General features: G+C 41.8%; 1 protein-coding gene across 1 annotated transcript in view; it reads right to left on the minus strand.

Annotated features, from left to right (window-relative positions):
• maml3 (mastermind-like transcriptional coactivator 3) overlaps nt 1-7,105 on the minus strand; it is a 97,310-nt gene extending 90,205 nt beyond the window's left edge. Inside the window, 1 exon segment of the mRNA XM_054604568.1 lies at nt 6,070-7,105. Coding sequence (XP_054460543.1) covers nt 6,070-6,444 — 375 coding nt within the window. The 5' untranslated portion in view covers nt 6,445-7,105.
• Nucleotides 7,106-15,915: the final 8,810 nt, after the last annotated feature.

Raw genomic sequence — 15,915 nt, forward strand, 5'->3', positions numbered from 1 at the left:
GTTAAGTTACAAAGCGTAGCCTTAAGCAGGAAAATACAACACAGTCGACAGGAGGTGAGAACACTAAAAAAGCCCACGAAACTAGTTAAGCAAATATTTGGGGACTGAAACATGAACCAGGCCTTCTGCCGTACCCTGTTGAATCATTTTACAACCTTCTTAACAGGTATGCTTGTAAGTATGTGAGTGCATGACAGAAGGTGATGTATCACTGTGTGTGATTAGTATCTTAGAGCTTTATCTAAAACGCATTCACTTCACTTCGAGTGATTCAAACTATTATGGACAGGAGTTTGTTGCTGCGTCAAAAGCCTATACGGAGGGAATACTGCTCCCTCACTTATTCAAGGGGTCCGCGCCGAACGTGTGTGTGTTCCTGTAGAACATGTGAACCAGCGTGGGTGGAAGGGAATGTGGTCGCAGCCGCCCCAAATCCAAAACATCCAGAGCTTGTGGCATGTGTGAAGGGACTCAAGAGGATTAAGAGCGAGAAGAAGCACAAATGAGTAAGAAGAGACAAAAAATGTTAAAATAGTGTGATGAAAACAGAAAGGATAGAAGGAAGAGTTTGAAAGAAACAGTACATAAAAAACAGGGGGAGCCAGAGCAATGAGCAACTAATGAGTTAAACACAGCATGCCTGTGATGTCACGGGTGTGTGTCGACGTCACACTCTGCGCGTGTGCATGTACGTACTGGTGAGTGTCAGCTCCATGCCAGCTCAGTGGTTTAAATATAGCACTTGGGCATCAGTCCCAGTTGATATCAACAATGCTATGGCCACCAGGACACATATACACCATATTAGTGCCGCGCTAACGCTGAAACCAGAGAAGTGGTGAACAGAGGGAGGGAGGAGAGGAAGGGAGGGAGGAAAGGAAGGCCTCGGATTCATGAAAACTCAGCCGCCCACACTCCGGCCTCTGCTGCCAAGAGTGGAGCAGGACAACAGTGTGTGTGTGTGTGTGTGTGTGTGTGTGTGTGTGTGTGTGTGTGTGTGTGTGTGTGTGTGTGTGTGTGTGTGTGTGTGTGTGTGTGTGTGTGTGTGTGTGTGTGTGTGTGTGAGACATTCCTCTGTGAGGTGGATGCCAAGGAGCGAGCCGAGCTGAAGACAGACTGTCCTGAGCTACTGTGTTTTAGTGGAACTAACGAGCCCCTCACTGTGCACCTCGGCCTCACAGCTGTAAACTTGTTAGCGATTAGGTAATCAGATCTGACTGGATGTTTTGTCAGAAAGTACAGGTCACAATTCTGTTTTGTTTTTTAAAAACGTCGTGGCCCATTGGTTCGGAGACACGTGCCTTTTACAGAAAAGGTCACAAGTTTGATCTTCACAACAGTCAACAAAGAAACCTGCCTGCCTAAAAAAGCACAGTGAAAACACGACAGCTGCTGGTGAACACGTTGTGTAGTTCATCTATGCCCTGAGATAACTAGCCAAAAGTTAAAAAAAACGTCACATCATGTTAAGTTATTGAATACAGCAACTTAAGTCTGACAGCAGAGCAGTTTTCAGTGATAGAAAACGTCGCCGAATGTCAGATTTTGCTGTCACTCTCTCACTAGCAACATGCAATTTTCCCTTTTAGAGTCAAAATTCTGTACTGGTATTTATATATCCATCACATAAAATAAATAAAAATTAAAAGAATACAAACAAATCTCTCCAACAACAGTGATCTAATCGAGCCTGAATGCTCATTCACATTTACCTCTAATGCAACGGTCATCACAGACTGATATCTAACAATACAAGATTATTAGACAAATATACTCCTTGTTTATTTCTGGATTTCTAATGATGGGTGATCGGCCCAGCCCATTTGATTAAACAGCAAACCATGAAGGTAAAACTCCTGTTGAACTGTTGCACTTTTCTTTCTTCTGCAGAAAGAAAATCAATTTATGGGAATTTAGGTAAAGGACAATAGGATGTCTCTTACTCAAATGTGGCCAAACAAACCTATCAGTGCACAAATACAGTCGTGGCATTTAACACAGTTTTGATCTGTAGTTCAGTGTCAGATCACCTGTTGATAGAACCACTGCAACACCTGGTGAATGTATTAAGTCTTACTGAAAAGTGAGAAGAACCTTTCTTCAAATTGCCTCATGTTGTCTTCACTGTCCAACTAAATAAGGGACTTGCAGGAGACGACTCAAGTTGACCAATCAGAAAGACGGTGAGACGCAAATGTTGCTATCTTCCCATGTTCGCAAGGGACTGCATGGACCGGTGTGCATGAACCTGAAAATGAACACGATAAGTCCCCTTTAATGACCAGATATACAGCAGGGCGAACATGCATGTTGAATCATTTGGGTCTAACTGACCCAGGCGTGTGCCTGTGCAGCCAGCGCATACATGCATGGTCATAAACTTTCTGCAGCACATGCATGTTCGCCCTGCTGTATATCTGGTCATTAAAGGGGACTTATCGTGTTCATTTTCAGGTTCATACTTGTATTTTGGGTTTCTAGTAGAAACATGCTTTAATGTTCAAAAAAGAATTTTTTTTCTCTGTCTGTCTGAATATACCTGTATTCATCCTCTGATTTATTACCTGTCCCTTTAAGCCCCCCTCCCAAAACGGCCCTGTCTGCTCTGATTAACTTGCAGGAAAAATATAATGCACCTTTGCAAAGGTAGTTCTCAAGCCATGGAGATGGTGGAGGTACTCAAAATGGGGGGCAGTATATTCTAATTCTCCTGCAAGTGACATAGGAAGAGGAGCCAAATCTGAATGGCTTGTTGAACCACATGTTTTCTGATCGAGGCAGCCCACATACAACTCACTGGATATTTGTATTTCAGTTTGTAGGTTGGTAGGCACTCCAGACACCCAAATGTAAGCACTGAAAAAGTGAGACATTTTTATGATGTCGCCCCTTTAAAGTTCATCCACCTTTTATGATATGAATATTTCAGATTCATAACCAGTGATGGTGGGAACTGACACCTGATTCGGTTTTGTTGTAGGCCCAAAGAGGAGTTAATAATTAAGTAGTTAACTACATAATTAGTAAGGTTAATCAGTTAGGGGAGTGTGAATCTAGTGTTGATGTGGAAGCCACAGTTGAGGACCAGTTGTGTGTGTGTGTGTGTGTGTGTGTGTGTGTGTGTGTGTGTGTGTGTGTGTGTGTGTGTGTGTGTGTGTGTATGTGTGTGCAATGAACATAGAGCTAATAACACGCCTTCAATATCCCCCGAGGAACTGTAATTATCGGCTTTTACAATGTGCCTGCAAGTTGGACACCGTCTGTTTGCTTTTAAACCATTATATCACCCATTCTGCCCATCACCATAACTAACAGCATTTGGCAAACAGCTAATCCAGAGTATAGACAGAAGTAAAGACGTTCTTAATATGTAAATGAATCATTGACTCTCCCAGTGGAAGTGCAAAACTATGATACATGGTTTCACACATGGCTCACTATCTGGCAGTATGCTGTTACACTGAGAATATCCCACCCAGACAGGTACCCTTCATCTGTAGCTACTGCTTTGACTGTTTTGTAGTTTGCCACTATTCTGCTTTAATGACGTCAAGGAAATGGTGGGAAAGCTAGAACAAGCTCACAGTGTCTTCTTCTCCTTTTCTCAATAATAGTTAGCCTACAAACACAAACACACGCTTTCCATAATTATAGGCTTGCCCCTGCCATGATGTGGGTGTGTCTGAGAACCATTAGACCAAAGCTCAGTGGGATGCATCTGACAATACCGAATGCTCAAGGATATCACACTAAGACAGTGTGCGGACCAAGTCTATTATTTCCAATGAATAACTACAATCTGCCATAGCTGAGTTACCAATTTGTCAAACACTGTCTTAATGCTTTTTGTACATTGTAGACATTCCTGACATTCTTTAAACTGAAAATTACCAAATTGACGCTGCAAACTAACCAGTACAACAACACACACAGTTCACAACCAAAGAGCCACATGGGACACTTTAGCATAACATTGCGAGGTCTTCATATACAACTAAATCACGCTATATGAGCATATTTGCCATCTTTTTGTAGAGTGAAACTGCCTTCAAAACACCCCCTTCTCAGCACAGTATACTTCTAAAAACAGTCTGTAACATTACCCCTACAGATTGTGGGTATATGTGTAGTAATATGATGTGTAGTTACATTAACAGCACACTTGGCTTTCCATGAATGTCTGCTTCTGTAGCGACTACATACAGCCATCTAGCTGCAGCTCTGTTCCTCAGAGGAAAAACGGGAGAGGGATGGAAGACTTTCCTCTCATTTCCTTTCATCTTCTTAACAATCAATGCCTAAACAAGATCTTACAATGTAGCATAAAAAGGGTACTAACATTGAGAACTATGTAATTCAGCTATTGAATACTGTGTGTATGCATGTGAGGTGTCACCATCAGTGACTGGGAGAGGAGCAGAGAGGGACAGTGCAGAGGGATGCCACTGTGTCTTTAAGCAGTAATCCCTCCATTCTCTGAGCATTTGTTGCCGGCCATCTAATGGGCGGTTCAGTTTAATGTCCACAAGGGCCGCTGGGAGGTCCTGCACTATTAAAATCTCTGCTGCTCTCTCAAGCTGGTAGCTGGTCAGGCTTGCATGGCTCCTAAGTAACGACCGAGGCTGTCTCAGAAATCAAAGACGTTCTGATTTTGCATTTCAAAAAGGAGAGGAACTGGGCTCATTGCAGCAACAAAAGGGGACAACAATGTTGACATTCCCGGTGTGTCCTTTGGTCTTTTCTAAAGAAAGCTGGAGGTTGCCCACAAGAGATTCGGTGTGGTAAACTACACGGTTTGGCGGAGTCTGTCTCCATCTCCTTAATGCAACAACAACAGCTAAAAAAATCAGGACATTTTCTTTGTAAATTTCACATTTCGATCGTTTAAAGATTTGATGTGCAGACCTGTTCAGAGACTAACCAAGGCGCTCAAAAGACAGCCATACAAAACTGAACAATCCTGCATATGTACACTGCCCCCTACCAACAGGAAATCACTGTAGCAATCCTATAAAATCTACTGTGAGTTTTTAGACTCTATTGGACGTGCAGTATTTATATTTACTAAAGCATCACTGCATTATTATACAATTATAACACGTGCAGTTTTGTAGGTTAAAGTAGAGCCTCCTTGTGAATTGTGTCGTGTGATCACTGTATTTGTAAGGTGAAGCTCTACAGTCAATTATGAATGAATCTCCAAAAGTTACTAACAGTTTGAAAATGTTCAGTGACTATGTGGCAGCCATCTGAAGTATGTTTTTTAAGCCTGAAGACATGGTACTTTCAGTGAGGAGGCGGCAGTGATAAGGTGTTTGCAACACTGAGTACACACAAGTGTTGCAAACACCTTATCACAGCCGCTGTTGATTTTAAGAGTGTGTTACAAAGGTTACAAAACAGGCTGGAGCATAAGCCGCTAATGCTGAGTGCAGGGAAGCAATGTTGCAACGTCAATGCTGCATGTCTTGCAGAACAATTTGCACCCAACAGCAAAGAACAAAAAAAGAAGAAGTTGCTTTCTTGTTTACAAAAAAAAAAAAAAAAAAAAAAAAAAAAAAAAGCCAGCCATCCTCCAGAAGTTAGTGAGAAGTTTCTGAGGTGAAAATCTAACTTAACAATTAGCAATGCCTTCCAAATGTTCAGTGCTTCCTTTGAGCAAAAGAAGCACTGATCTTAGCTAAAGATCAAATATCAACTGTCAGGCTTGTCATTTCTACATCCTGCAGCATTCAAGCCCGAGCAGCCTGTTTTTTTTCTGCAGCGAGAGCACGATTTCTTTGTAAACAAAGGCAGTAGTTGGCACTCTGGTTTTTAAAAAAAAAAAAAAAAAAAAAAGTGAAGTGTGTGTTTCCAAAGCAATTGCCAGCGCTCAGACAACGTGTTTTCAACAAGTTTTCACGCTGGTGAACAAGTAGTAAGAGTGCAGCTTGATGGGGGTCCAAGAATGTGGGAAGACAGATAGATGGAGGGGGGGGATGAAAGACAGAGTGAATACTGAAGTGTAATGCTGTGTTTTATGTGTGCGTAAAAAGGAGAGTCTCGCGTTGGATGAAAACGCGTCCTTACCGCTATAAGCGTGTTATTCCTCTGCTCCGTGGAGGACACCGAGTCCGGGTCCGGCTGCTTGCTCTGCGGCTGCTTGCTGCTGCCTCCTCCGGCCGACTTCTTGGCCCTCTGCTCCAGACTCCGCTGGTACAGGCTGACCGTCTCCCTCCGCTCCAGCTCCAGCTGCTCGGCGTGCGCCTGCTGGTACCTGTTCTCGCAGTTAACGTGGTGTCTCCGGCAGCCCTCTATCCGCTGCCGGAGCCGCTCCACCACCGTGCTGTGCTTCGGTATGCCCACGGCCCCGGCGGCCACCACGCTCCCGGCGGCCGGGTTCATGCTGTTGTTGATGCAGATACTGCCGTTTGGTCCGGCAGCGGGGGAGGCGAAGTCCCCCATGGAGAGGCCGAGTGGCGGCTATTTTGGAGGAACTTTTCTCCCCGTTAAGCTCAGCGCCGCCGCCGCCACCTTCTCCTCCTCCTCTTCTTCTTCTTCCTCCTCCACCTCCTCCTCCTCCACCTCCTAGTGTCCTCTGCTCTCTGTCCTCCCCGGCGAAGGGTCCCCGAGCAGCGGGGCAGGAGGACGCACGGTACCGATCAGCTAAAAGCCGCCGAAGCGCGCAACCCCCGGGTCGGTTTAAAGGGCTTCGAGCCCGGTCGTCATTCGGTGGAGCGGCTCGCTGGTGAGCGATTCTTTCCGCACTGTTTCCAAACACACACACACACACACCGCTCCCGGCCTGGGTGAGACGAGCCCCGGGGCCGTGCTCCACAACAACTCCTCCAGAGGAACAAAAACAACAATACCGTGGAGCTCCGGACGTCTGCAGCCTCTCTCTCTCTCCGGTCACACGCACGAGAAGCGTCCCGCGGCGGAGCGGCAGCGGCGGCGGCAGCAGCAACAGTCCGGTCTCCGTTTCACGGTGTTTTCCTTTGAGAAAAAGTTTTGCTGCCTGAACCGAACGGGCTCCGGAGTTTCCCAGTGAACTTGCATCTCATATGGTTTTGGTTTGAAAGAAATCCCGGTGAAGATGTTGTTGAGTTGTGAGTGTGTGTGTGTGTGTGTGTGTGTGTGTGTGGGGGGGGTGTGTGTGTGTGTGTGTGTGTGTGTGTGTGTGAGTGAGTGAGTGAGTGAGTGTGTGTGTGTGTGTGTGTGTGTGTGTGTGTGTGTGTGTGTGTGTGTGTGTGTGTGGGGGTGGGGGGGGGGGGGGGGGTGTGTAGCACAAGCGCCCTCGGTAGTCCGGTTGTGAGGCGACTAGAGTAGCCCAGACGGCGCAAAACGCGGATATGGGAAGCAGTGGCGGAAGTGTGTAGTCACTGGCTGCCGCTCGCCACCATCACAATAATCAGGTCCGCTGCTCCACCATGCCAGCGGAGTGATATCAGGACAGGAGTTGAGTAAAAACCAGCTAGAGGCTGTGAGGAGCCCGCTGATGGTACTCGGCAAAACCCGGACTGGAATCCGGAGTGCACTCCGTGAAGGACAGGACCGACCTGTGTTGTTTGTAGTAGGCCTAATAAAAGGTTACACCCCTATTTGTCTCTGTCTTTTCCCGTCTCTGTCTGTCGGGTTTCCTCTGTATGCCATTGGTGTAAATAGATCAACTAGCTAGTTATCTAGCAAATAAAATACACTGTGCAATTATAGCTATAATAGTTTTTCTGTCTGTACATATAATATTTCAATTATTGTGGATTTTTACTTTTTTATTTTATTTATAATACTTGTTTTTTATTTCATTTTATTTTTATCTTGTCTTTCTTTTACTATGTCTCTTGTGTGCACTTTACCCTATGCTGCTGTAATCCTGCAAATATCCCCGCTGCGGGACTAATAAAGGATTATCTTATCTTAAATAAGTTAATTTCTTCATTACCACGTTTCATACATGGTTCTGACTCAAAAGGACCTCTCCCTTAAACTTAAAAACATACAGAGGCCCCATCTTAGTTTTTGTCATTAGCATGCTAACATTTGTTAGTTAACACTAACACAAAGTACAGCTGAGGCTGATGGTAATATCGTTACTGCAGGTAATTAATAATAAACGATTTACAAATCATCTTAAAATCAGAAGGAGACACGAAGGTCCCTATGAATGTAGAAATTCATGCAATAGTAGTCAAGACATCTCACAAAAAAAAACCACAATTTGGGTGCTGCCAAACAAATAGTCAGGGGACCACCAAAAGCATTAGGATAGGCTACATCATCTGTGCACCATAAATATCTGTACCAAATTGCTTGTCGATACAATATCAGTATCAGTTGAGATATTTCAAACTGGACCAAAGTGGTGGACCGCTATACTAATTATAGTACAATAATGGGCATCATAACATCACCAACAGAGAGGTCAGGCCAGGAAATAGGGCAGCGATGTAGACCAGGATGAACTTATTTTACAGTGGTAACTAACCAAAGGATAAACATTGTTCTGCGCAATTGCATACTATGTTAATTAACTTATTAACGAGAAAACATTTTATGAGCTTGCTGTTTAAAAGCACCATTTAATTGAAGCACAATTAACCCCGTTTAATATTTTAAATTAGAACATTTTTAGTGGCAAAATGCCATACAGACAGTTTAATTATAGAAGCAAATTTCCATTATCTATGATCCCATTACTGTTATATTACCTTTATCAACAGGTTTCTGTAATAACTATTACACATTTTAGGTCTAGCAGTGAAGTGTGAAACTGGTTATAGAAATCATACCATCTACTTGTACTTGATATACTAATGAAATTGTCCCACACACACTTTATATAGAAAATACATTAAACATCTTACATGGATTGAGAAGAGAGGAGTTTAGGAGGTTCACAAAATGATTATTATTATTATTATTATTGCTATTAACCCTGTTTTAATGTTGTTGAAATGGACCATAGAAACTCATCATGCTGCAGTGTGCATGTTACATGCACAACTACAACCACAAATCATTGCCTGAAGCCATACTTATTCAGATCCTTTCTCAGAATTTAGATAATAAACTCGCAAAAAAGTTACAGTGAGGAGAATTATGAATGAAATACGTTTCTGTTGTTGATGATCGCAACTAAATTCATTTAAGCCGGATCAAATGTATTAAATGCTGATAGCCTTGCTATGATGTGAACTATGGGTTGGTCTGCTCATGTGATGCATTGTTTGGGTGTTTTGCATGGTTTGTACTGCATAGTATGCAATACATAGTAGTTTAGTAACACATGGATGAAAAGCTGGGGGCTAGAGCTTCCCTACAGTAGAATAAGTTTCAGTTCCACTTAAAGACCCCAATAAACAAGAAAAAAGAAACGACTTTTGTATCTATTTCAAATAAGAGCCCTTAAGTCTAATGTCCTGGTTGCTCTTTATGCATCCGTGTTATTCACATCTTCTTATCAACTTTCAGGATGTAATATTTGAATAATACAACTATGATCTTTGATGCAGTTACAACACATGACTGATGATTTATTGTAATATAAAGTCATGCTGTGAATCACACGTTTTTACGTTGCATGGTCACTCCTCTTCCCAGTCACCAAGTCACCACCAAAGAACGAACACACACACAAGTGCACACAAACAGACAGCATTGGGAATCTTATCCTCACAAACACCATATCTCTCTCTCCCTCTCTCTTCCTCTCTCAGTTTGTGTATCTCTCTCCCACTTTTATTTTTATCTGCCATGTCATGTGGGATTTCTGAGTTCTATCCCCGACTGTTCAAGCCATATGTGCTCCCTTGCCTCTTTCGAACCGTCCCACTAATACACTCATGTATCATCCCCCCAACACGCACACACTGTAAACCAACAGACATGGACCTGCACACTCAAATGCAAACACTCACGTAATCTGCATTGCAATTAACATAAAACATGGACAGCATGTGTCTCTGCTTCCTTTTCATTAGGATAATTAATTTATGTTTTATGTTTCATTGTTTAAATATTATCAATGAGGGGATTCTTGCATGAGCACCAGTGATCAAAATTATATTTCAAGCACAAATATGTGTGTTGCACAACAACTACTTTTTTTAGCTTCACTGCAGAGTATACAACTTTTTCTTTTTTGTATTTTAGAACTATCAGTTTGGATGATCAAATGGTGTGTCTGCATTCAAACACATTGTTTTATCCCTCTTAGTGTTTTGAAGGTCTTCATGTCGAGATTCTTCCACTTTGATATCTTGGACCCCTTAATATGAAGCAATACCTCCATGAGAGCCCTAAATAAGAGATTCCATGTCAATATAAATTGTGATTTCCCTCAGCTCATTTTAATAATTTATAGAAGCCTGAAAAGGTACAACTATATAGTTTTTCGAGAAAGAAGCTCAGATTGGAGATGAGTCTGATAAATTAACATAATTCTGTGTTTCAGAAATTAGTTTTATACTATTTTCTACCTGTGCCAATTAATAAGATGAATCTCTTGATCCGAAATTGGGAACCATTTTTTCAAGCAAAATTTCCATCCAAATATAGCGCAATTTAATCAGTAAAATAAAATAAGAATCAATGCAGGTTTCAATGTGTTACTCTTAAGCGAATATTGGGAGTTAGATAATCCAAATAAACAGTTACTAGTTTTTTAGTCAGGTGCCATTAACCCCTCACAAAGGAAGAGGACGTAATGGGATGATCTGATTAAAGAGCGCCAGTCAAATCAAATGACAACACTGTGGAAACCGTGATGGAAGTTTACAGTCTACTCATCAGCCAACACACAGATGATGATTTAATCCGCTGGATTTTTCCGTCGTTGACGTTATATGTTTCAAGTACATCATGATTCATTTGCTGAGTCTGTTTACATTGAACTTTGTCACATATTGCTTTTATTGATACATAAACTTTTCTACATTAGCCAAACATAAAAAGTTTGATAATGATTTTGTTTTTATTTCCAGCACTAATAGACAAAAAATAAACCACAACTGACATTCACCAAGTTATAAAGCTATGAGCATTTTGTAGTAGACAGTAAAGTGAATTGAACGCTTTTGGTGAAAGCTTTACATTTGTTCTTTAATGAGGTTCTGATTGAGCCTTTGCACTTTTTCCAGGGAAAAAATATTTTTGGGGCACACAGAAAACAGAAGAGGAACCAAGAAGTTACTTGAAGCAATTGAATGGAAAAATAATTATACAGAAATGCAAACTTAATTAACTTAACCCAGGAAATATTATTCATAGTAGTTACTGAAACAACTGTTTGATCACCAAGTAAACTGTGATCAGTACAAAACCCCAACAGCAAAAATGTTAACTCCAAAATGTAAAAACAAGGAACTCTCATTCCATCGTGACATGACAATGGCATGGAAAGAAAAACAGTAGCAGAAAAAAATGATTATTACTTCACTCTTTCTGACTGTTTCATCATCCCCCATCTGCCAGACCTGAAGCCATGAGGATTTTCTTGGAACATTTTGGCTTTCTCTTTTTCTTTGTAGATGGAGGAAAGGCTTTGGTTTGCTTGTTGTTGTTCTGGGTTGAGCGAGGAGATGTCTCCACTGGCCCTGGGCGAAATGTTGGCTCAAATATCTCTTGCCAATGCTTCTTTTTACGTGCTCATAGTGCACTACACCTTTGAAAGAGAGTGATCCCTTGACTGAGAGAGCACCGTACAGATTTCAGACAGTGACTTAGGAATTGAAATTCAACAGTAGATTCCTCCACCAATGATTCTTACTTTTGTGTCAGTACAAACACACCATAGCCTACCACTGGGCTATTGGGCCACAACTAGATGTTTTTCCTCCAGACCCATATTATGTCTATAAACCTATAAGATGTCAAACAAATTGGTTTGGTCACCCTGTGAATTATTGTGAACAGCTACATAGTTGTCCTAATACCGACAAACTGCTGATGAGTTACCTCTAACAACCTAGATAAAAGCTTTCTAACTTGCAACCCCTAGTTATCTGCTCTGTAGCATCTGTAGCTAATGCTAGCTTCAATGACTAGCAGCACAAGCTGCTTCACAGCCCTGAACCCTGGAGCAACAGATTCAGAGCCTATAATTTACTATGCTAAAAAACAGTGTAATTCTGATTTAAAAAAATGTATCTGGAAATTCCAACTACTAGTCCATATCTGACAGTTCTCAGTCAATCGATTACCAATGAGCTAGGTGGCAGCGTTAGCTGTGTGATTAGTTCAATCATCCAGAGAAAAAATAATCAGTCTGTGGTTCTTTTTGAACAGCAAAAATACACAGTCCACTCTTTATCTTTTACATCTTAAAATGAATTCATAGTGGTGCTTACTTTTCAACCAAAACATTGTTGGCAAAGAAGAAAAGATACCAGAATGCAAAGAGCATTGAGCAACAGTAAGAACATTTATTTTGTAGTAGAATTCATTTATTTTCATAAAAGCTGTTGCTTTGTGCTCAATACTAATATCGGCACGCTAGCGTGCTTTCAGTGACAGTACAGCTGTGGCTCATCAGAATATCATTAGTTAGTGTTTGAAAAAAAGTCATGAGATCAGCAGAGTCAGTAAGATTCATCCTTGGGGGACAAAGAATGTCTGTAGCTAAATTCATGACAAGCCATTGAATATTTGTTGAGAAATTTCACCCTGGACTGAACTGATTACCATCCCTACAACCACATTGCTACAAAAAGGAACATTTCATCCTGTATTTTCATTTGTTTACCATTGTTGTGGACCATTACTGTGATTTCCAACTCTGATCAAATCAACTTTAGGCTATTCATGCTTAAAAGGGATGCCCTGATACCCATTTCCTGCTGCAAACACCATGTTTTCAAAAGTAGTTCCCAGTCTTATTAAACAAATGGGATTTGATTCCCACATGACCACCATGACAATTAGTGTTGCTAATGAAGCCAAAATGATGGAGTCATGTTCCAATCGGCTAAACACTGACAGAAAAGTAATTTAAAGTCAATGTTATAAATGTTTACACACTATTTGACTGGCTTTCTATTCAGTTTAGATTTAAGACAAAAGGAAAACATGATTTCCAAACATTTGGTCTTAGCCTAACATCGGCAAAGTAAAATTACAAAAATTAGGTTATGTGAAACCTCAATTTCCAATCTGGTTTTTCAAAGGGAGTGGACCAAATTGCCTCCGGACGCATTGGACAGACCAACAGACAACTAAACATGTGACGTGGTGTTTGTTGTGATTGGCCCGTCAGACCTCAAGTTTACCGGAATTCTATCCAAAGCAGAGGTCGCCAGACGCATCTGCCATATCAATAAAACAAGAGCTTGCAGATTCATCTGGTTTCCAAACAACCTTGGTCTGACTTATCACTGTAAATTCTTCTTCTACTCCCCTGTGCAGCAGAAATCCATGACTACTACTTTGCGTAACATTGTCCAACTCGCCCTACAAGCACAGTTTAAATAAGAGACTCAGCTGTACGTCCATGGATGTGTTTGTGTGTGTGGCTGGAACTGGTGCTCCGGTGCTGCTGCCCAGCCTGGCCGGCTTAGCTCGTCAGGAATGAATGGAATGTTGTTTTACACGAACACAAACACACACACACACACACACACACACACACACACACACACACACACACACACACACACACACACACACACACACACACACACACACACACACACACACACACACGCTTTGACCTAACTTCTATGTTTCTGTTTCTCCCTCTCTGCTGCCATAATACTAACAGATTTTCTTCTTCTAAAACTTTTTCTTTTGAAGTGAATGGTTTTAGTTTCTATGCATTTTAGTTGTCAGCACTAACATTTTTGGAAAGGATGGTTTTGGATGTTCGAGGAGGAGTGTCCAAGTGTATTTTGCCTCTTAAACAGCCATGGTTAAGTTAAAATATGAGTTTCCCACCATAAAAAAGCTCCAGCCTGAGCTCTTAGGATTGAATGCCTATGCTACAATGTGCAAAGGTGTAACAGCGCTGCAGATGAATTCTAACACTTGTAGTTAGCCAGTCATTAAAGAAGAGAGTTGTTTTTGAGAGGTAAAGTGATTATTAAGAGATTTTAATAGCTGTTTTCACTGGATGTGCCTCTGCGGTGTGCACTTAAACAAAAGCACAAAAGCACAAAAGACCATTTGTTGTTCGCTCTTGAACAAGGCAGAGACGTATTTCTTTTCCTTTCTCACTGTCATGCCGGTTTGTCTGCTCACGACTTCGAGTGTGGGAGGTAAAGAATGAGTTTACACAAAAGGCACACACATAGAAACATGCTCACTGTTGAGAACTAAGAGCGTGAATGAAGTATTTAACAGGGCCAGTAACACTGTCTGTTTGGCTGTGTGTTGTTCTCTTTGTTACATCATAAACCAATCAAACACATTCAAACCAAACACAAACATCCACAAATAAAACAACAGAGAAATGTGCTTAACCTAATTTGAGGATTTCCTCACACACTTACGCCACATATCTCCTCCTCTTCTTCTTTTTCAATGTGGCCTTTCCTGTCTTCCTCTGCGCTCACCACATCGACTTCCACTGTGTTTTGACATTCAGCCTGCGCTGTTCACCCTGTGATGACCCCCGACACACGCTCAGTGATACCCGGGGGAAAACGGGGCTCTCCCACCCTTTGGGCTCTTCCGGAGACTCCCCTCCCTGGAGTGGCAGAGAGAAAGAGTGAGAGAGAGAGAGAGAGAGAAAGGACTGTAGAAGTTGCCGGGCTGTTGCACTAGACCGTCTGTCTCTAAATATTTAATGTACACGGCGCTGCCTCGGAGAGCGGGATAAAGAGAGAATCAGGGTGGTTGATATATTGATGAGCCACAGGGAGGGAACGGGATTGGATGGAAGGAAGGAGGAGGGGTGAGAAATAGAGGAATGCACGGAGAAGGGAGGACGGAGGGACATGAGAGACAATCAATTTGAACTCAAAGTGCTGTTAAAATATTAGATCCAAACTGTGTTTCCGCATTGTTTTCTTAAAGCTGACGTTAGAGTAAATGTGAGGAGATTACCAAAGTCAAGACAATCCATCCAATATTTGTCAGGATATGTCAGTCTGGACCAAAGTGGTAGATTAACTAACCAACATCACCATCCATCAAGCCATGCCGATATGTGGATAAATAAGCAGAAGCTAGAAGTCTGAGAGACCCAAATTAAATTGATATCCTCCTAAAGCAAAGTCTTTCTGATATGAAATTCCCTTGTTGTGTTTCCAGACACTGTTTCATTGCTGAGCTGCCACTGGGGTAACACAAAGAGGGAATTCTGTGTGAAACAAACAGCAACTCTGGAAGATACCCACTTAATTAGTCTAACTGTTGAAGCCTCATGTTACAGCTTGTTGCGTCTGACTGAACAGATAAGCTTCTATTTTAATCAATACAACACAGGCCGAGTGATGGCTACATGCATGTTATGGCGAACCGAAGCATACTTTCAGTTTATTTTGCTCACTTTTATGTGCACAACTACAGTGATTTTGAATGGGTTCTCAGTGCTGCCAAAATGTGGGTGATACCCCCAATACTGTGCCTGAATACATATTCTCTCAGCTCTCTTCACTCTATGTTAACAATATTACTTTAAAAGTAGCTTTCAAGTGTAACAATTGTATCTTTATAGTGCTAAATTGGTTGCATTTCATTGAATAGTGCACTTGGTTAGCTAGCTAACTCATTTAGTCATTGTGCTCAAATCACTTTACTTTTTGTAGCATGCTCAGTCTGGGCTGACAACATCACTGACCTGTGCATATGCTTTGTTCTTATCCATGTACGTATTGCTATGTTATTGTATTTGCTGTGTATTGTGAAGGCTTGCCAGTTAATGAGAGACATGTCCATGCGTGTTGAGTCTGAGGTGACTATCTGCAGTAAGAAAAGGCAGCTCAGAAATAGAAACAAGCT

The sequence above is a fragment of the Anoplopoma fimbria genome, chromosome 9, assembly GCF_027596085.1.
Source record: "Anoplopoma fimbria isolate UVic2021 breed Golden Eagle Sablefish chromosome 9, Afim_UVic_2022, whole genome shotgun sequence".
NCBI lineage: Eukaryota > Metazoa > Chordata > Actinopteri > Perciformes > Anoplopomatidae > Anoplopoma > Anoplopoma fimbria.